This window comes from Chiloscyllium punctatum, chromosome 32 (assembly GCF_047496795.1).
Source record: "Chiloscyllium punctatum isolate Juve2018m chromosome 32, sChiPun1.3, whole genome shotgun sequence".
Lineage (NCBI taxonomy): Eukaryota > Metazoa > Chordata > Chondrichthyes > Orectolobiformes > Hemiscylliidae > Chiloscyllium > Chiloscyllium punctatum.
The window spans coordinates 3,882,023-3,898,889 of record NC_092770.1 but is presented as its reverse complement, the minus strand read 5'-3'; the positions used below and the strand labels follow the sequence as shown (position 1 = coordinate 3,898,889).

The following is a 16,867-nucleotide window of genomic DNA, read 5'->3' as shown; positions in this document are numbered from 1 at the left end:
CCTCAGATGCCTGACCTATACTTTTCCAGCACCACACTTTTTGACTCAAGTTTTCTGGGACTAACTTGGTACGTTTTCATGCAATCATATTCGAAAAATAACAATTCCCCATGATGGTACTGGTACAGGAAGACCTGGGTTACAAATGGATTCTGTTCGTGAGTCAATTTGTAAGCACATCAGAACACAGTACGTTGTCTTGTAAAATATCTGTTTATAAGTACAAATGAACATCTGTATGCTGGATCCTTAAAATTAATACTAATGTGGGATCTCATTAATAATTAAGAATTTCGGTAAATTCATAAGTCAGGAACCTTCCATAAAGTTTGACCAATTTGGACAGATCAGGAATTGGGCATACAACTTTTCTGAGGAACCTTTTGTAAATATTTGAAACCCAGATATCTGGGAAAGGAATAGGGGAACAGGATTATTTTGAAAGGTGGGCATTAAGGAAACAAAGTAGGTACATGTCAACATTAGTCGAGAGTGTGTTGCTGGAAAAGCACAGTGGCTCAGGCAGCTTCTGAGGAGCAGGAGAATCGATGTTTTGGGCATAAGCCCTTCATCAGGAATTATGCCCAAAATGTCGATTCTCCTGCGCCTGGGATGCTGTCTGACCTGCTGTGCTTTTTCAGCACCACACTCTCAACTCTGACCTCCAGCATCTGCAATCCACACTTTCTCCCATATGTCAACATTATCAAAACATGGAAGTCATTAAGCTGACAGCCAGTGCAAATCATTACATTTTACTGACGTGTTGTGTCTGGCTGTAAGCACCATTTTAACTAAAATGGCACAACTGGACTTTTGGGGCTGGGCAAGAGGTAAAATTGTATATAATTAACCAATTCTGAATTTAGCTTAATATTTCAAGTTTATTTTTTGTCATCAAATACTCAATACAATCAAGTTTTAAGAAATATGTAAATATTCAAAACTACAAATACATAAAAATATTCAAATACGAAATATTTGCTTTCTTCAAACATCAAACTGCCTACATGAGCTATTGCGAACGTATCAGTTTTCTAATCTTCCCAATGTCAGCCATGCATTCACACAGTTCTTAAGTCTTTCAGTGTACCACAGAATTTAAAGGTTCAGCTCTGATGTTTCCCAAATCCAATGCAGAATCTGTTTCTTCATCTATTTCACCAATCACTGCTCTGAAATACAGGAGGTGAATAATTATCTTAATTTGTATCTTTAAAGATATTAGCTAGAACATTCCAATTCAACTTACCCAGTAATTATTAGGAAAAAAAGACTTGCCCCCAATTAGAGCAAACAATAATATTGTTTATTAGATGAAAAGCAGACATAAAGTTTTAAGTTAAAACTGTTGCCCCATAAAATTAACAATGACTTTTAACTGCAACAAAAACATAAGTAGCTGGAAAAGCTCAGCAGGTCTGGCAGCATCTGTGAAGAGAAATCAGAGTTAACCTTTCAGGTTGGGTGAACTTAGTTCTGAGGAAAGGACACCAACCCGAAACAGTAACTCTGATTTCTCTCCACAGATGCTGCCAGACCTGCTGAGCTTTTCCAGCTACTTCTGTTTTTGTTTCTGATTTACAGCATTCGCAGTTCTTTCAGCTTTTATTAAATGTCTTTTAACTGTTCATTTTATACTTACAAAACATATGGTAGCAATCACTCAAAGCAACTTCTACATTTGCTTCCAAAAGGTTTCATACTATACTTAATGATTAGCATCAATTCAGAACTAGAATCTGAAGCTAAATAGTTTTGTTAAACTAACTACAGGAGGTCCCCAGGTTACAAGCAGATTCCATTCCACAGTACATTTGTATGTCAACTTTTACACACATCAGAACACAGTATTGTACAGTATAAAATTTCCATAAGTATGGATATTTGTAAAAATCAGGAAGATGCTATCATCTCAACTAAATTTATCTTCTTGTTTATCTTATTAAAGTTGTAGTAAGAATAAAAGCCAATAGTGAGAACATAACAAAATGAGCCTTGTATATTATTGTAATGAATGGAAAACAGAAGACTGGAAAGTGTGATTCACGTAGATATGTCAGTAAAGAAATCAGACTATCTTAAAGGCAAATTCTCTGCTTGCAGATACGGACATTTACCAGTAGGTGGCGGTAGACCCGATGCCACAACTACTAAACAGAATCTCATCCTTTCTCACAGCACTTTTAAAAAAATCAGGAGAATAAAACAGGACAGATTTCCAAAACATGAAACCAGATGAATCCAACACACCATGCTTCTGTGGATTACCAAAAATACACAAACCTGGTGCCCCCCTCAGACCTACAGTATCCCTAACCTGGGTACACCAACATACAGACTAGCCAAAGAACTTCACCAAAAACAAACACCCAATTGAAGATTCACGCCACTCCATTCACTCCACCCAAGAATTCCTGAACATCAAAGACACCAAGATAGAAAAGGACGAAATAATGGTCTCTTTTGAAATTACAGCTTTTTTCACATCAATTAACATTGACCTGGCCAAAGAAACACTGGCATCACTACTAGAAAAACTAGGACCACAAACACCAGACAACATCCTCAAACTAGTAGACCTGTACCTCACCACACACTTTACATTCAATGACAAAACCTATAAACAAGTCAACGGAACATCTACGGCATCACCAATATCAGGGCTCATCGTGGAAGCAATAATGCAGAAACTTGAACAGCTGCCCTCCCATCTATCCAACCCAAACTTTGGAGCCGCTACGTAGAGGACACCTTTGTCATCAGAGAATGAAACAAATTAGAGGGAATATACAACACCATCATCAATATCCTGACAGGCATAAAATTCACAGCAGAGGAGATCGACAACAGACTCCCATTCGGAGACGTGACAGTTGAACGTACAGTTAATGGAGAGCTTCAAACCAGCGTCTACAGAAAAACAAAAAACACAGACCAAATATTTCAGAAGCAACCAACCCAACACCCACAAACAGAGCTGCATAAAGATATTATTTCAATGAGCTACATCATACTGCAGCACCTAAGAATTACAAAAAGCAGAAAAAAAATCTACACAATGTTTTCAAGAAAAACAGGTACCCTATAAACACAATCTGCTGATTCCTCAGAAACAAACCCTAACAAGCAGAGACAACGCAACCAAAAACTATCGCCACATTACCTTACATCAAAGACATATCAGAAAGGACTTCCAGACTATTCAGACCCCTTGACTTCATGGTAGCCCACAAACCTACTAACACACTTAAACAGCGACTACTGAACCTAAAGGAGCCATTAGAAACTACCAGTAAAACTAACATCATTTACAAGATACCATGCAAGAACTGTTAAAAAAAAAACTACATCGTACAAACTAGCAGGAAACTTGCTGCCAGGATACATGAACACCAACTGGCCACCAAAAGACACGACCCACTATCACTAGTTTCTATACATTCGGACAAAGAAGGACACTTTGGCTGGGACAACACACACATCCTAGGACAGGCAAAACAAAGACACACACGGCAATTCTTAAAAGGTATGGCATTCTAACCAGAATTCCATCAATAAACAAATCGATTTAGATCCTACCTACCTCCGCTTGAAAAAAAAAGAACCAGAAATGACATCACCCACCTTAAGAAACCAACATATAAAGAGAGAGGCAGGACATAGCACTAGAGTTTCACCGAAGATTCTCACTGATGATGTTACTTGTATGGTGATGGAACATCTGAAAACAAACCTCCAAGCTCAGCGTGCTAACTTACACAATTATAATCAACCTGAGCTACAAATCTTCTCAAAAAAGGTCAGTAAAGACTCAGTAGGCTGAAGGGCCTCTTTTATGCTGTACAAGTCTATATGACTCTCATGATTCAAGGATAAAATTTTGTATACGCTCTTTTACTTGTGCATGTTTGATTCTTTAACCAATGATACCCTGTGTTACAAAGTAATCCCCACTTACACATTGTCTCCTCTTACTATGTACAAGCCAAGTACTACTTGTTCCACGCCTTGTTGTGAACTAAATACACGCTCATGACTTTCATCCAAGATTAGGTTGATGGTTTGGTCAAATCCTTTTAGGGTTCCCTGTGAAAAGAAGGAACTTAAAGTTATTCATAATTCCATTCATTGTTGTTTAAAGTTCCTACCACCTGTTATTTTGGCAAAATTCTCAATTTTATATAATTCATCAGTAATAACAGTAATAAAATGCTGAGATACACAACCCAGATGAAATATAGCACATAGGAACCAACAAAAGATCCAAATGAGAAATCAGGAGAGAACGTTTTTTCTGATTAAAAAATGAATATTTTCTGAGACAAGGGTTTGAAAATGAACCATGCCTGTTATTTCTTTAAAGCATACAGGGTGTTGAAATTGATCTTGAATAGATTGGCCTGAAATCTCAGGCCCAATACCATTAAACCAGCGAGTTGCAGACAGCAAAGTGCTGTCCACAGGCAGAACTTGAATCAGGGTAACAATCAGGCTGTAAGATGAGGTCTGGGTAAAATCAGATGCCAAGAGTTTGAGAGATTAAAAGTTTCAGAGGATTGTCAACCTTAGAAGTGATATCAGCAGTCACTATATGAGATCCCCTACTTTAACTTCGAGGCTATGACCTAAAATGGAAGTTGGACTACCATATCACTGATATACCAGGAGAGTTTTGCAACTTGAAAATCAAACATTGCATATCTTGCGCAATTCAATGCAGTTTTGCTTTTAGAAGCAGCGAGGGGAGAGAATAGAGACTGAATAGCACCAAGAGTCTTTTATCGCGAATAAAATTCTGCCCAATGCCAGCTGTGATTGATCCAGTTACCATGTTAAAAGCTTAAATGCAAGGGCAGGAGAGGGAGTGAACATCCAGAGCTTGAAATTTCAAATCATCCATCCCCCTTCCTCTCTTTCTGTGGGAAAGCCAGAAAACTTAAAAGAAAGAATGCTAACAAGAAAAGACATTGGTCCACCTGGTCAATAATCTAATCAAAGAACATCCATTGTTTACAGACAACAGCTTGCCATCAGTGCTGAATTTCTTTTAAAAAAAGACAATTTAACCCACGCTTGAAATCTGCAATTGTGAACTTCAGACTTGTCTATTTTTTCACACATGATATCTTTGTCAACACATCTGTCTTCTTCATGGACTGTCTGTGTGTGTATTTGCTGATTTTGAAGTGGTACAGTTATTGGTGAGAAATCTTTTTTGTTTAGATTAAATGTTACAGTAAATGTTAAGGACAAAATCTATACAAATTGGTTTTGTGCTCAGTAACATTCACTCAGGCAAACTGGTCATCCTGATGGTCTGATGGGACTTCATACATTTGGGACTGTTCATGGAAAGGTAGGGCATGCATTGTTCCCAGTTACGTTGTACCAAGTGCAAGTGGCAAAGGAGAAAAAGACAGATATTAGGTTTTTCTATTAAAACAAAATTAGAAGCAGCTAAAAAAATTCTGCTGGCACTGCCAAGAAGGCAGAGGCAATTGAAGTATTGATAAAAGAATCTGGGACTGGTGAAAATACAGTAGGATTAGGTACACAGAGCAGTGCATCAACAAGTTCTCCTTGGAAGAGAGAAGATTGAGAGGGTATCTGACTGAGTTACACAGAATTCAAGGGGCATACAGAGGGGCAGATAGGAAGGCAATTTTTCCATTAGTGGAGGGGTCAATAACCAGGGTGCACAGATTTAAGGTAAGAGGTAGAAAGCCAAGAGGATATTTGAGCAATTTATTTTCTCACCCGAGAGTGTACTGGGATTCTGGAACTTACTGTCTGAAGAAGTGGTTGAGTCAGAAACTCTCATAACATTTAAGCTGGATTTAGATAGTCACTTGCATTGCCATAGCCTCCAGAGCTATGGACCAAGAGCTAGAAAATGGAATTAGAGTAGGGACAAAGCATTAGATTGATCGTTTACTATCAGAGATTCCCAAAATAAATCTAATGTGTTTGTCCATTCGAATTGACTTATGGTCATCATGAGCTAAGTCATCCATTAAAACTGATTAAAGAGAAAGCAACGATGAATCCTCAATGTTGGATTATGTACTTATGTTTCTCAAGCAACTAACAGGAGCATTTAAAAGCTTCACAGGCAAAAATGAAACATCCCTCAAGAATTAGTGTTCCTGGGCTCCACCTAGGAGGATCATTTTGCCAATTAGCAAGGATGCGCATGGCTATGTATTCAGCAATCTTTCCCCATCATTAATACAGACCTTAAGAATGCAATACAGTGTAGTAGCTTGAAGCAATTTCATGAGCCACTCTCATCACTATCTTGACCACATATCTATTCTATGACAGGGATAGAAGTATCCTACATTTACATATGGCACAAAACATACATAAGCACCACAGGTTGCAGCCTCCTCCTTTATTGGAGTAGTCTGTTACTCAATTTTCTTTTGCCTTACATGGTCAAAGAAAGCAAACTGTAAAACTTTTGCTATTCTGCAAGTTTCTAAGCCTGGTTTATTCCTACCTGCTCAGGTTCAGTACATAAAACAACCAGGATCTCTCTCTCCAACTGACTGAAACCTGGCCAATCGCAAATATAAAGATGAGCAGTCATAGTCTGCTAGTTCATTTGAAGTCTTCAGTACAAATTATAGTTACACAAGCTGAGAAGAACTAGATTTTTATTTTTCTTCTGGAATTCCACAATCATGATATTAATAACCAAGATTTGTAAGAATGAAGGTTGACTCACCACAATCATTCTTCCATCTGCTGTAACGACTGCAACTGTTCCTGAAGACTCAAGTTAAGGTAATATATTGATTTTTGCATCTCTTCCTTAGTCAAGATCAGCACGCCTTCTCAATGACAATATGGATAGGTAATAAATGCAGACTTTACTAAAAGCTAATAGCGAGGCCTGCAGATGCTGGAAACCAGAGTTTAGATCAGAGTGGTGCTGGAAATGCACAGCAGGTCAGGCAGCATCCAAGGAGTAGGAAAATTGACGTTTTGGGCAAAAGCCCTTCATCAGGAATAGATGCAGGAAGCCTCCAGCTCTGCACTGTCCTCACGACCTGTCCTACCTGCCAATCCCCCTTCCCACCTATCCGCTCCACCCTCTAGTTAAGTCATCCCATGGAAAAATGAAAAACATCCATTTTATTCTAACAACTATATCAATGACTCCACATCCAAGTCCACTGTTCTCATACTGCCCAATATCCATCAGATGGATCAGATTGTGAATAAAGACAGAATATTTCCCAATTCACGTTACAAAGATTCAAGTAAAAATTGTTTTACCATTAACGTCCCAACCACAATCCTGTTCCCTGTCAATCTATACACGCTCAGTGAATTATAACCCCAAAGTGGTAGTTTTGGATTTGACCCTGAAGTTCAAGTCACAAATCTAATCAATTGTCATGGCAGTTTAATGCAACACCAATGGCATCATTCATCTCCACTGTTTATTTCACTTCTATTATAACTGAAAACCTCATGCAAGTTTTCACTGTCACTGGTCTCAATTTCTCCAATGCTCTCTTACCAGCCTCCACCCTTTATCAACTCCAAAACGCTACCACTCATATGCCATTCTTCTATCATCCATGTTACTCAGTTTCAACACTGCCCTGTCTAACACATCTCAGTAAAAACTCGTGCCATGTACACACACCGCCTCCCCACTCTATGCATCTTAATTCAATCAATTACGCACATGTACTCCCCACAGTTCCGCGTTCAGTAATCTCTCTATTACTCTCAAACACTACTTCCTATTCTCCAACTATAAAACCCTCAACAATTATCTTTTTTACTGCCCTTTTCATCCTCTCCAATTATTTATTCTTTTTAGTCCTCTGTCAGATGCACTTAAGCATGTTCTAGAAGATGTCAGAGTTGAAAATTGTTATTGTTGAGTGGCAGCTTGTATCTTGAATGATATAGCACAAAACAGAAATGGAACAAAAGTGCTCCCTTCTTAAAATTACTCAAAATAATACAGAAACATTGAGACTGCCCGAAGTAATTTTGGTCATTCATCTCCATTTACTCAGCATAGCCCTTCAACTGTTGCCACACGTTTCATCACATGAACGTGAACCTAATAGAATACTAAACTGAAATTTTTTTTAAGATTCCCTTAGTGTGGAAACAGGCCCTTCAGCCCAACAAGCCCACACCGACCCTCCGAAGAGTAACCCACCCAGACCCATTTCCCTCTGACTGATGCACGAATTTAGCATGGCTAATTCACCTGACCTGTATATCTTTGGACTGTGGGAGGAAACCGGAGCACCCGGAGGAAACCCAAGCAGACACGGGGAGAACGTACAAACTCCACACAGTGTCGCCTGAGGCTAGAATTAACATTACATTGGATACCCTTTGAGAATTACTGCAAATATGCCAAAAAGGACTTTTTCTAACTGATGCATAGAAAAATGGAAACTTTTTTTTAAAATTGTAAACCATAGTAAGGTGTACATAAAGGTCAAGCAGTCCATTGAGCACATTTCACCACTAACTGATTTTGTAACAACCATGTGAACAGCAACTTTGAATACAAAGTTAGTCATTCAGCCTGCAAGACCTGATTTAAGAACAGGCCAGCTGAGATATCCTCATAATGGACTGTCTAGCAGAAAATATTCTGTTAATACACAGCAATGCCAATTCCCCAGCTAGTTTTAGCTTACATGGGAAACAGAACACCATCACAACATGATTTCAACACTACAGCTATGATACTGGCAAACCTCCACAATGACAGTATAATGCAGAAACATCTTTACTAGAATACCTGAAGGGATATTACTTTAAAATAGAAATAATTAAACATTACAATGCCAAAAAGTATATATTTTTTGAATCAGCACATTAAAATAATTGGACCATCAACTCATGAGACGATTTATAAAGAAAATAATACTTCATAGTTTTTCCAAGGGGAATCTAGCATTAAATCCATTAAAACAAATTTGAAGTTTTAATCCCAAATTACAACCGAGCATTTATGCTCTAATGGACGGCAAATCTGAAATTAGAAGTCATGTAATAACTGTAGTAGGCCATCTGACTCCTCAAACTTGCTCTGCAATTGAATAAGATATTGGCTAATATTTCACTTAAACTACACTTTGTCATCCCATCCCCATGTCCTTTGATTTCCTGACCGTTTTTTGGCTTCAGCGTAAGTAGACTCAACGACCAGACATCTGCAATGCTCTGGGACAGAGAACTCCAAAAGGTTCACACCACAAGTGAAGAAATGGTTTACCCTTTGTTCTAGAACTATGCCCCCAGTTCTACATCAATTGGGGAAATGACTTCACAATATCTATCCTATAAAACCCCTATAAAATCCTGAATCACTTCGAGATAGTGTCTCATTATTCTTCTCCCTTCAAGGGAAGATAGGCCCAATGGACTGAATCTCTCCAGGCAGGACAATCCCATCTGAGTACTCAGCCTGGCGAACTTCCACCGCACTCCCTCCACCTGTGGTACCTCTTTAGAGCAAAACACTAACGCTCCAGATACAATACCCTGGACACAGGCAGCAAACCTTCCAGAATGGAGCACGACAATCCCTTCACAACACAGTCACTGACAATCCAGACTAACACAGTCACTGACAATCCAGACTAACACAGTCACTGACAATCCAGACTAACACAGTCACTGACAATCCAGACTAACACAGTCACTGACAATCCAGACTAACACAGTCACTGACAATCCAGACTAACACAGTCACTGACAATCCAGACTAACACAGACACTGACAATCCAGACTAACACAGTCACTGACAATCCAGACTAACACAGTCACTGACAATCCAGACTAACACAGACACTGACAATCCAGACTAACACAGTCACTGACAATCCAGACTAACACAGTCACTGACAATCCAGACTAACACAGTCGCTGACAATCCAGACTAACACAGTCGCTGACAATCCAGACTAACACAGACGCTGACAATCCAGACTAACACAGTCACTCACAATCCAGACTAAGACAGTCACTCACAATCCAGACTAACACAGTCACTGACAATCCAGACTAACACAGACACTGACAATCCAGACTAACACAGACACTGACAATCCAGACGAACAGTCACTCACAATCCAGACTAACACAGTCACTCACAATCCAGGCTAACACAGACACTGACAGTCCAGACTAACACAGACACTCACAATCCAGACTAACACAGACACTCACAATCCAGACTAACACAGTCACTCACAATCCAGACTAACACAGACACTCACAATCCAGACTAACACAGACACTGACAGTCCAGACTAACACAGACACTGACAGTCCAGACTAACACAGACACTGACAATCCAGACTAACACAGACACTGACAATCCAGACTAACACAGACACTCACAATCCAGACTAACACAGACACTGACAATCCAGACTAACACAGACACTGACAATCCAGACTAACACAGACACTGACAGTCCAGACTAACACAGTCACTCACAGTCCAGACTAACACAGTCACTCACAATCCAGACTAACACAGACACTCACAATCCAGACTAACACAGACACTCACAATCCAGACTAACACAGACACTCACAATCCAGACTAACACAGTCACTCACAATCCAGACTAACACAGACACTGACAATCCAGACTAACACAGACACTGACAGTCCAGACTAACACAGTCACTCACAGTCCAGACTAACACAGTCACTCACAATCCAGACTAACACAGACACTCACAATCCAGACTAACACAGACACTCACAATCCAGACTAACACAGACACTCACAATCCAGACTAACACAGACACTCACAATCCAGACTAACACAGACACTCACAATCCAGACTAACACAGACACTCACAATCCAGACTAACACAGACACTCACAATCCAGACTAACACAGACACTCACAATCCAGACTAACACAGACACTCACAATCCAGACTAACACAGACACTCACAATCCAGACTAACACAGACACTCACAATCCAGACTAACACAGTCACTCACAATCCAGACTAACACAGACACTCACAATCCAGACTAACACAGTCACTCACAATCCAGACTAACACAGACACTCACAATCCAGACTAACACAGACACTCACAATCCAGACTAACACAGTCACTCACAATCTGGAGCTAAACAGACTAACACTGACTGAGTATTCACCCGAAGACAAGCAAATTGCCTTTTGTAATTCTGACACATTGAGTACAATCCAGGTCACTCGGGATTGTTTCCACATCAGGGGAACCCTCCGCGATATTACACGTTATAGAGTTTGGCGCCACAACCGCCAGGAATCATTCAGTGAATGAACCCAGATGGAGGGAGTATTCAATGAAAACACCCCCCAATCTCACGGTGGGGTGGGGTGTGGGGGGGTCCGGTCCGGTCCGGTCCGGTCCGGCCCTGCGGGGGACAGCGAGCCCCTCCACCCCCCCGGGCCCGCTCCCTCAGGATACGGTTGATGTAGGTCTCCAGGGCCGACGTCATATTGCTGCAGAGCGGCGGCTCCGGCCGGAAACTCCCGCTCTCGCCGCCAGGGATGCTGGGTAATCAGACCCGGGGAGCCGAGCACCGAGACAATCCACCCTCCCCCGGGGACCGGGCCCCAGACAGACAGCCAGGCAGGAGCAATCGAAAACAGCACCCACTGATGCTGATTTTGATGTGAAAGTTTAGAGGGGCAGTTTGAATCATATTTCCATCCAGAGGGTCATGCGGGAATCTGCAATGGGCAACACAAGCGGGAAACTACAACCTTTTTAATAAAGTAGCTGGATTTGTACTGGCTGTGTCAAAGCTGACAGGCCAGGTGCTAGAACATGGGATTAGTGTGGGTAAATTGGGACAGACTGGATGGGCCAAAGGGACTCTCCTGACCTGTAATGAGGTAAAAAAAACACAGTGACTGCAGATGCTGGAAACCAGATTCTGGATTAGTGGTGCTGGAAAAGCACAGCAGTTCAGGCAGGATTGGAGGAGCAGTACTGCTGCTCAGACGCTGCCTGAACTGCTGTGCTTTTCCAGCAGCACTAATCCTGACCTGTAATGATTCCAGTTCATATTATATACAGCTCTATCATAACCTCTTTGAAACCTCCAGCGACTTTAATACTGTAATCAGAAGTCACACAACACTAGATTATGGTCCAAGAGGTTTATTTGAAATCACAAGCTTTTGAAGCAATGCTCCTTCGTCAGGTGAAGTGTAGCACCCTGAAAACTTGTGATTTCAAATACACCTTTTGGACTATAACCCAGTGTCATGTAACGTCTGCCTTTCTCTATCCCAGTCCAACACTGGCACCTCCACATCATGGCTACCATTTCATTCTGTGGGCAAGTATCTTATTTGCCTTCATAACCACCTCGTCTTCCTGCCCTGTTACCTTTAAGGATCCATGGACATGCACACAAAAGTCCTTCTTCCTCTGGATTTCCTTGGTTCCTGCCATTTAAACGTGTACTCCTTTGTCTTGTTATCCCTTTCTAAAATGCATCACTACACATTTTTCAGGGTTATGCTCACAGCACTGACATAATGACCAGATCAGCTCTTTTACTGATGTTGGTTAATGGATTAACAATGGACAGGGGCTCTCCTCTGCATTTCTTCAAAATGTTGCCTTTAGATTTTTCATATGTGATGTAAACAAGACCTCTTTAATATCTCTTAGAATGGCATCCCCTCTTTTCGTTCTCCTTGTTTGACTACAACAGTTACCTTTTAAAAGGTTTGCTGTCAATTCAGCATGTGTTTAGCTGGCTATATGCAGTGATAATCAATTAACTGATAAACAAGTTTTTTTAAAAAAAGAACAATTTTTATTTCTTTTCTCCTTGCATGGGATATGGATGCCACTGGCAAGACCAGCATTTGTTGTCCATCCTTTTTTGTCTTATAAATGTTTTTGTTGAAAATCTTTTCAAAATATGTATATACAAATAAAAAGAATAACACCATCAAAACAGAAAAAGGGCAGTACCAAAAAGGCTATAACACAGTACCATTGTTAATAAACGACCTAGTATTCTACCAGAACAATCATATCTACTTAACTTAAGCGAAACTACAAACATATTAAATAAATACTAACTTAAACTAAATCCAAATAAATTAAATATCTCACTACTTTATTCTATGTCACTCGTCACACCTCCACTGAGGTTCCCACCCCTGGGAGCACCATCTACAGTACCTTTATTCTTTTTCCCCCAGTTTACCCCTCCCAGGACCCCAGAGGCACCCATACTGATTCTCATGGTTATATCACGGCCCTAATTAATATTGCTGACAAGTAGCGTCAATATAATTTCAAAAGTGCCACCATGTCTTGTAAAACTGTTCCGTTTTGTGGTGCACCATATTTGTGAGATAATCTTGGGGGAGATGCTCCATCACCAGTCTACACCACCCTGTAAGACCTGGTAGTTTTTCTGATGTCCAGTTCACCAGAATGTTACACAATCTCTTCCCGTGTTCCCCCAGAGAGGGCAAATTTGGCAACCCCAAAAGGAGAAATACCGGATCCACGTTAATTTCAAGCCCCAGGATGACCTTTAGCTCCCTTACTATAGCATTCCAGTATCTCTGGATCTTACAACAGGACCAGTAACAGTGTGTGAGAGTGTCTATACTAATGTTACATTTGGAACACTCTGATGATACTCCTCTCTTGAGCTTAGCTAGCCCCTCTGGTGCCATAGGACCCCTGTGTAAGATCTTCAATTGCATGGCCTGCATTCTGTTACATACTGAGATTTTCCTTACATTCCCCAGATGTCTTCCCATACCTCCGATGAAATATCCTCTCCTAACTCTTGATTCCACGTCCTACAGAGTCCTTTCTTGTCCCCCCAGGGTGTGACCTTTCTGTAAATGATATAAAGTACTGAGTGAAAGAGCACCCGTACACTGGACTATTCTTTTTTCCATGTCTGATTTGTAACACTGAACCAGGAGCGTGGTCTTCCTCTGTAAATAGTCCCTTATCTAGAAATATCGGAAAAGGTACTAGACAATCCATATTTCTGACTTAACTAAGTGACATCAGGACCTCCCCCTCAAATAAGTCTCCAAGACAGAAGATTCACTTATTCTCCCATGCCTTAAAGCCAGTGTCCATTGTCCAAGTTTAAATCCCTGGACTCGCATCAAAGGGGTAAATGGCGAAGCCTTAGACCAGTTGCTTTCATCTTGCCTCATTATCCTCCAGGCTTTTTATTGTATTTAAAATAATTGAACTTTTACACTACTGGGTTACGGATTTCATCTTGTCCATGAATAATAAATTAATTAAAGAACATCTCGACTGTAAGGCTTCAATATCAAGCCAAATCGAATCTGAATTAGATTACTTACAGTGTGGAAACAGGCCCTTCGGCCCAACAAGTCCACACCGCCCCACCGAAGCGCAACCCACCCATACCCCTACCCCTTACCTACACTAAGGACAATTTAGGATGGCCAATTCACCTGACCTGCACATCTTTGGATTGTGGGAGGAAACCGGAGCACCCGGAGGAAACCCACGCAAACACGGGGAGAACGTGCAAACTCCACACAGTCAGTTGCCTGAGGCGGGAATTGAACCCGGGTGCCTGGCGCTGTGAGGCAGCAGTGCTAACCACTGTGCCACTGTAACCAGTCACCAACATATGTTAACAAAGCACTTATTTGGTATTTCTTCAAATCCGCAAGATCCACCCCTCCCTCAGCCTGCAAAAGCTGCAATTTAGTGAATTTAATTAAAGGACGCCTGTGGCACCAAATAAAAGCCCCTAGCCAACCATTGAGCTTCCGTAATACTTGTCAAAGTAACAACAACAGGAGCATTCTCATGGGGTACAGCAGTCGAGGAAGAACATTCATCTTAATTAGGTCTATTCGGCCCAACCATGATAACTGTAACCCCTTCCACTGCTGCAAATCCTGTTTTATCTTCTCTAGTAGTTGTACGTAGTTAGCTTTATACAGCTGGTGGAAGGAAGGGGTAATAAAAAATTCCCAAATTCAAAAAATGTTTTGGCGACCACCTAAACTGGAATTGCATTCCATCCTTCAAGTTAGGCACTAATTCCCCGAGCGGCATGGCTTCTGATTTTGTAAAATTGATCCTATAACCCGAGAAACCACCGTATGAATTAATTGGATCAGTCGAGGAACAGACTTCTCTGGATTGGCCAAAAATAATTGGGGCAGCACAGTGGTTAGCACTGCTGCCTCACAGTGCCAGAGACCCAGGTTCAATTCCCGCCTCAGGCAACTGTCTGGAGTTTGCACATTCTCCCCGTGTCTGCGTGGGTTTCCTCCAGGTGATCCGGTTTCCTCCCACAGTCCAAAAATATGCAGATTAGGTGAATTGGCTATGTTAAATTGCTCGTAGTGTTAGGTGAAGGAGTAAATGTAGGGGAATGGGTCTGGGTGGGTTGCTTTTCGGCGGGTCAGTGTGGACTTGTTGGGCCGCAGGGCCTGTTTCCACACTGTAAGTAATTTAATCTAATCTAATTATAAAAGGACGTCGTCAGCATATAGGGTGATCTTATACTCCCCCATTCCCACCTTTGGCGCTACTATTTCAGGATCCCACCTAATAGTTTCGGCTAATGGTTCAATCGCCAAGGTAAATGACAGCAGTGATAAAGGACACCCCTGTCAACTACCTCTTCCAATATTAAAGTTAATTTACTTAATACTGTTTGTAAAGACTGCCGCCTTAGGATCATTATATAGTACTGCTACCCATCTGGAAAAGGATCCCCCCAAACCAAAGCGCTCTAGGACCTCAAATAGATACGGCCATTCTATCCTATCAAACGCCTTTTCTGCGTCTAGGGAGACCACCAAACCCGGAATCAATCTTTGCTGGCATATCTGCATTGTGTTCAGTACCCTCCTGATATTGTTGGAGGAGCTATGGCCCTTAACAAAACCTGTCTGGTCTTCCTTTGGCCTGCGGTTCGTTGGTCTAGGGGTATGATTCTTACTTTGGAGCTTCTACTACACTGACTTGCGAGAGGTTCTGGGTTCAAATCTGCAATGAGTCTTCATTTTATGGGTGGTACAGTGGTTAGCACTACTGCAGCACAGCGCCTGGGTTCAATTCCAGCCTCGGGCAACTGTCTGTGTGGAGTTTGCACATTCTCCCCGTGTCTGCGTGGGTTTCCTCCCACAATCCAAAGATGTGCAGGTTAGGTGAATTGGCCACGCTAAATTGCCCAGAGTGTTAGGTGAAGGGGTAAATGTAGAGGAATGGGTCTGAGTGGGTTGCTCTTCAGAGGGTCGGTGTGGACTTGTTGGGCCGAAGGGCCTGTTTCCACACTGTAAGTAATCTAATAATTTGGGGCAGGACCTTCTCCAACCTCAGAGCCAGCATTTTGGATAGAATTTTGAAACCTACATTCAACAGCAAAATTGGTCTATATGAAGTACATTCTTTGGGGTCCTTACCTTTCTTTAAAATGAGGGAGATATTAGCCCCCCTAAGAGAAGGCAGCAGACAATCCTGTGTATATGAATAGTTGTACATCCCCAGAAGTGGCTACATTAACATGTTCATGAATTCCTTACAGAATCCAGCTGGGAATCCATCCCTGGTATTTTGCCATCCTGGAGATGCCTTATTGCTTCCTGCATTTCCTGTACCATTAAAGGAGCATTCAAAAGGGAAGGCTGCTCCGTAGATATATTGGAGAGGTCCAGATTTTCAAAAAAGGACTGTATTCCCATTGTACCATGTTGCCCTCCTCCACCCTCCCCCCCCCCCCCCCCCCCAGCCACACACAACTGATATATTTCTTTAAAGTATTCCCTAAACCTAACATTGATCTTTTTCAATTC

The 16,867-nt window shown here is 41.4% G+C and overlaps 1 protein-coding gene across 1 annotated transcript; it reads right to left on the bottom strand.

The window, feature by feature from the left end:
- Positions 1 to 864: 864 nt before the first annotated feature.
- On the bottom strand, positions 865 to 11,591 carry lsm8 (LSM8 homolog, U6 small nuclear RNA associated). Its single transcript, XM_072551515.1, has 4 exons — positions 11,487 to 11,591; positions 6,734 to 6,774; positions 3,962 to 4,089; positions 865 to 1,175 (listed from the first exon to the last, which is right to left on the bottom strand). The coding sequence occupies exons 1-4, from the start codon at positions 11,515 to 11,517 to the stop codon at positions 1,085 to 1,087; spliced, it is 291 nt and encodes a 96-aa protein (XP_072407616.1). The 5' UTR covers positions 11,518 to 11,591; the 3' UTR covers positions 865 to 1,084.
- Between the last annotated feature and the right edge of the window lie 5,276 nt (positions 11,592 to 16,867).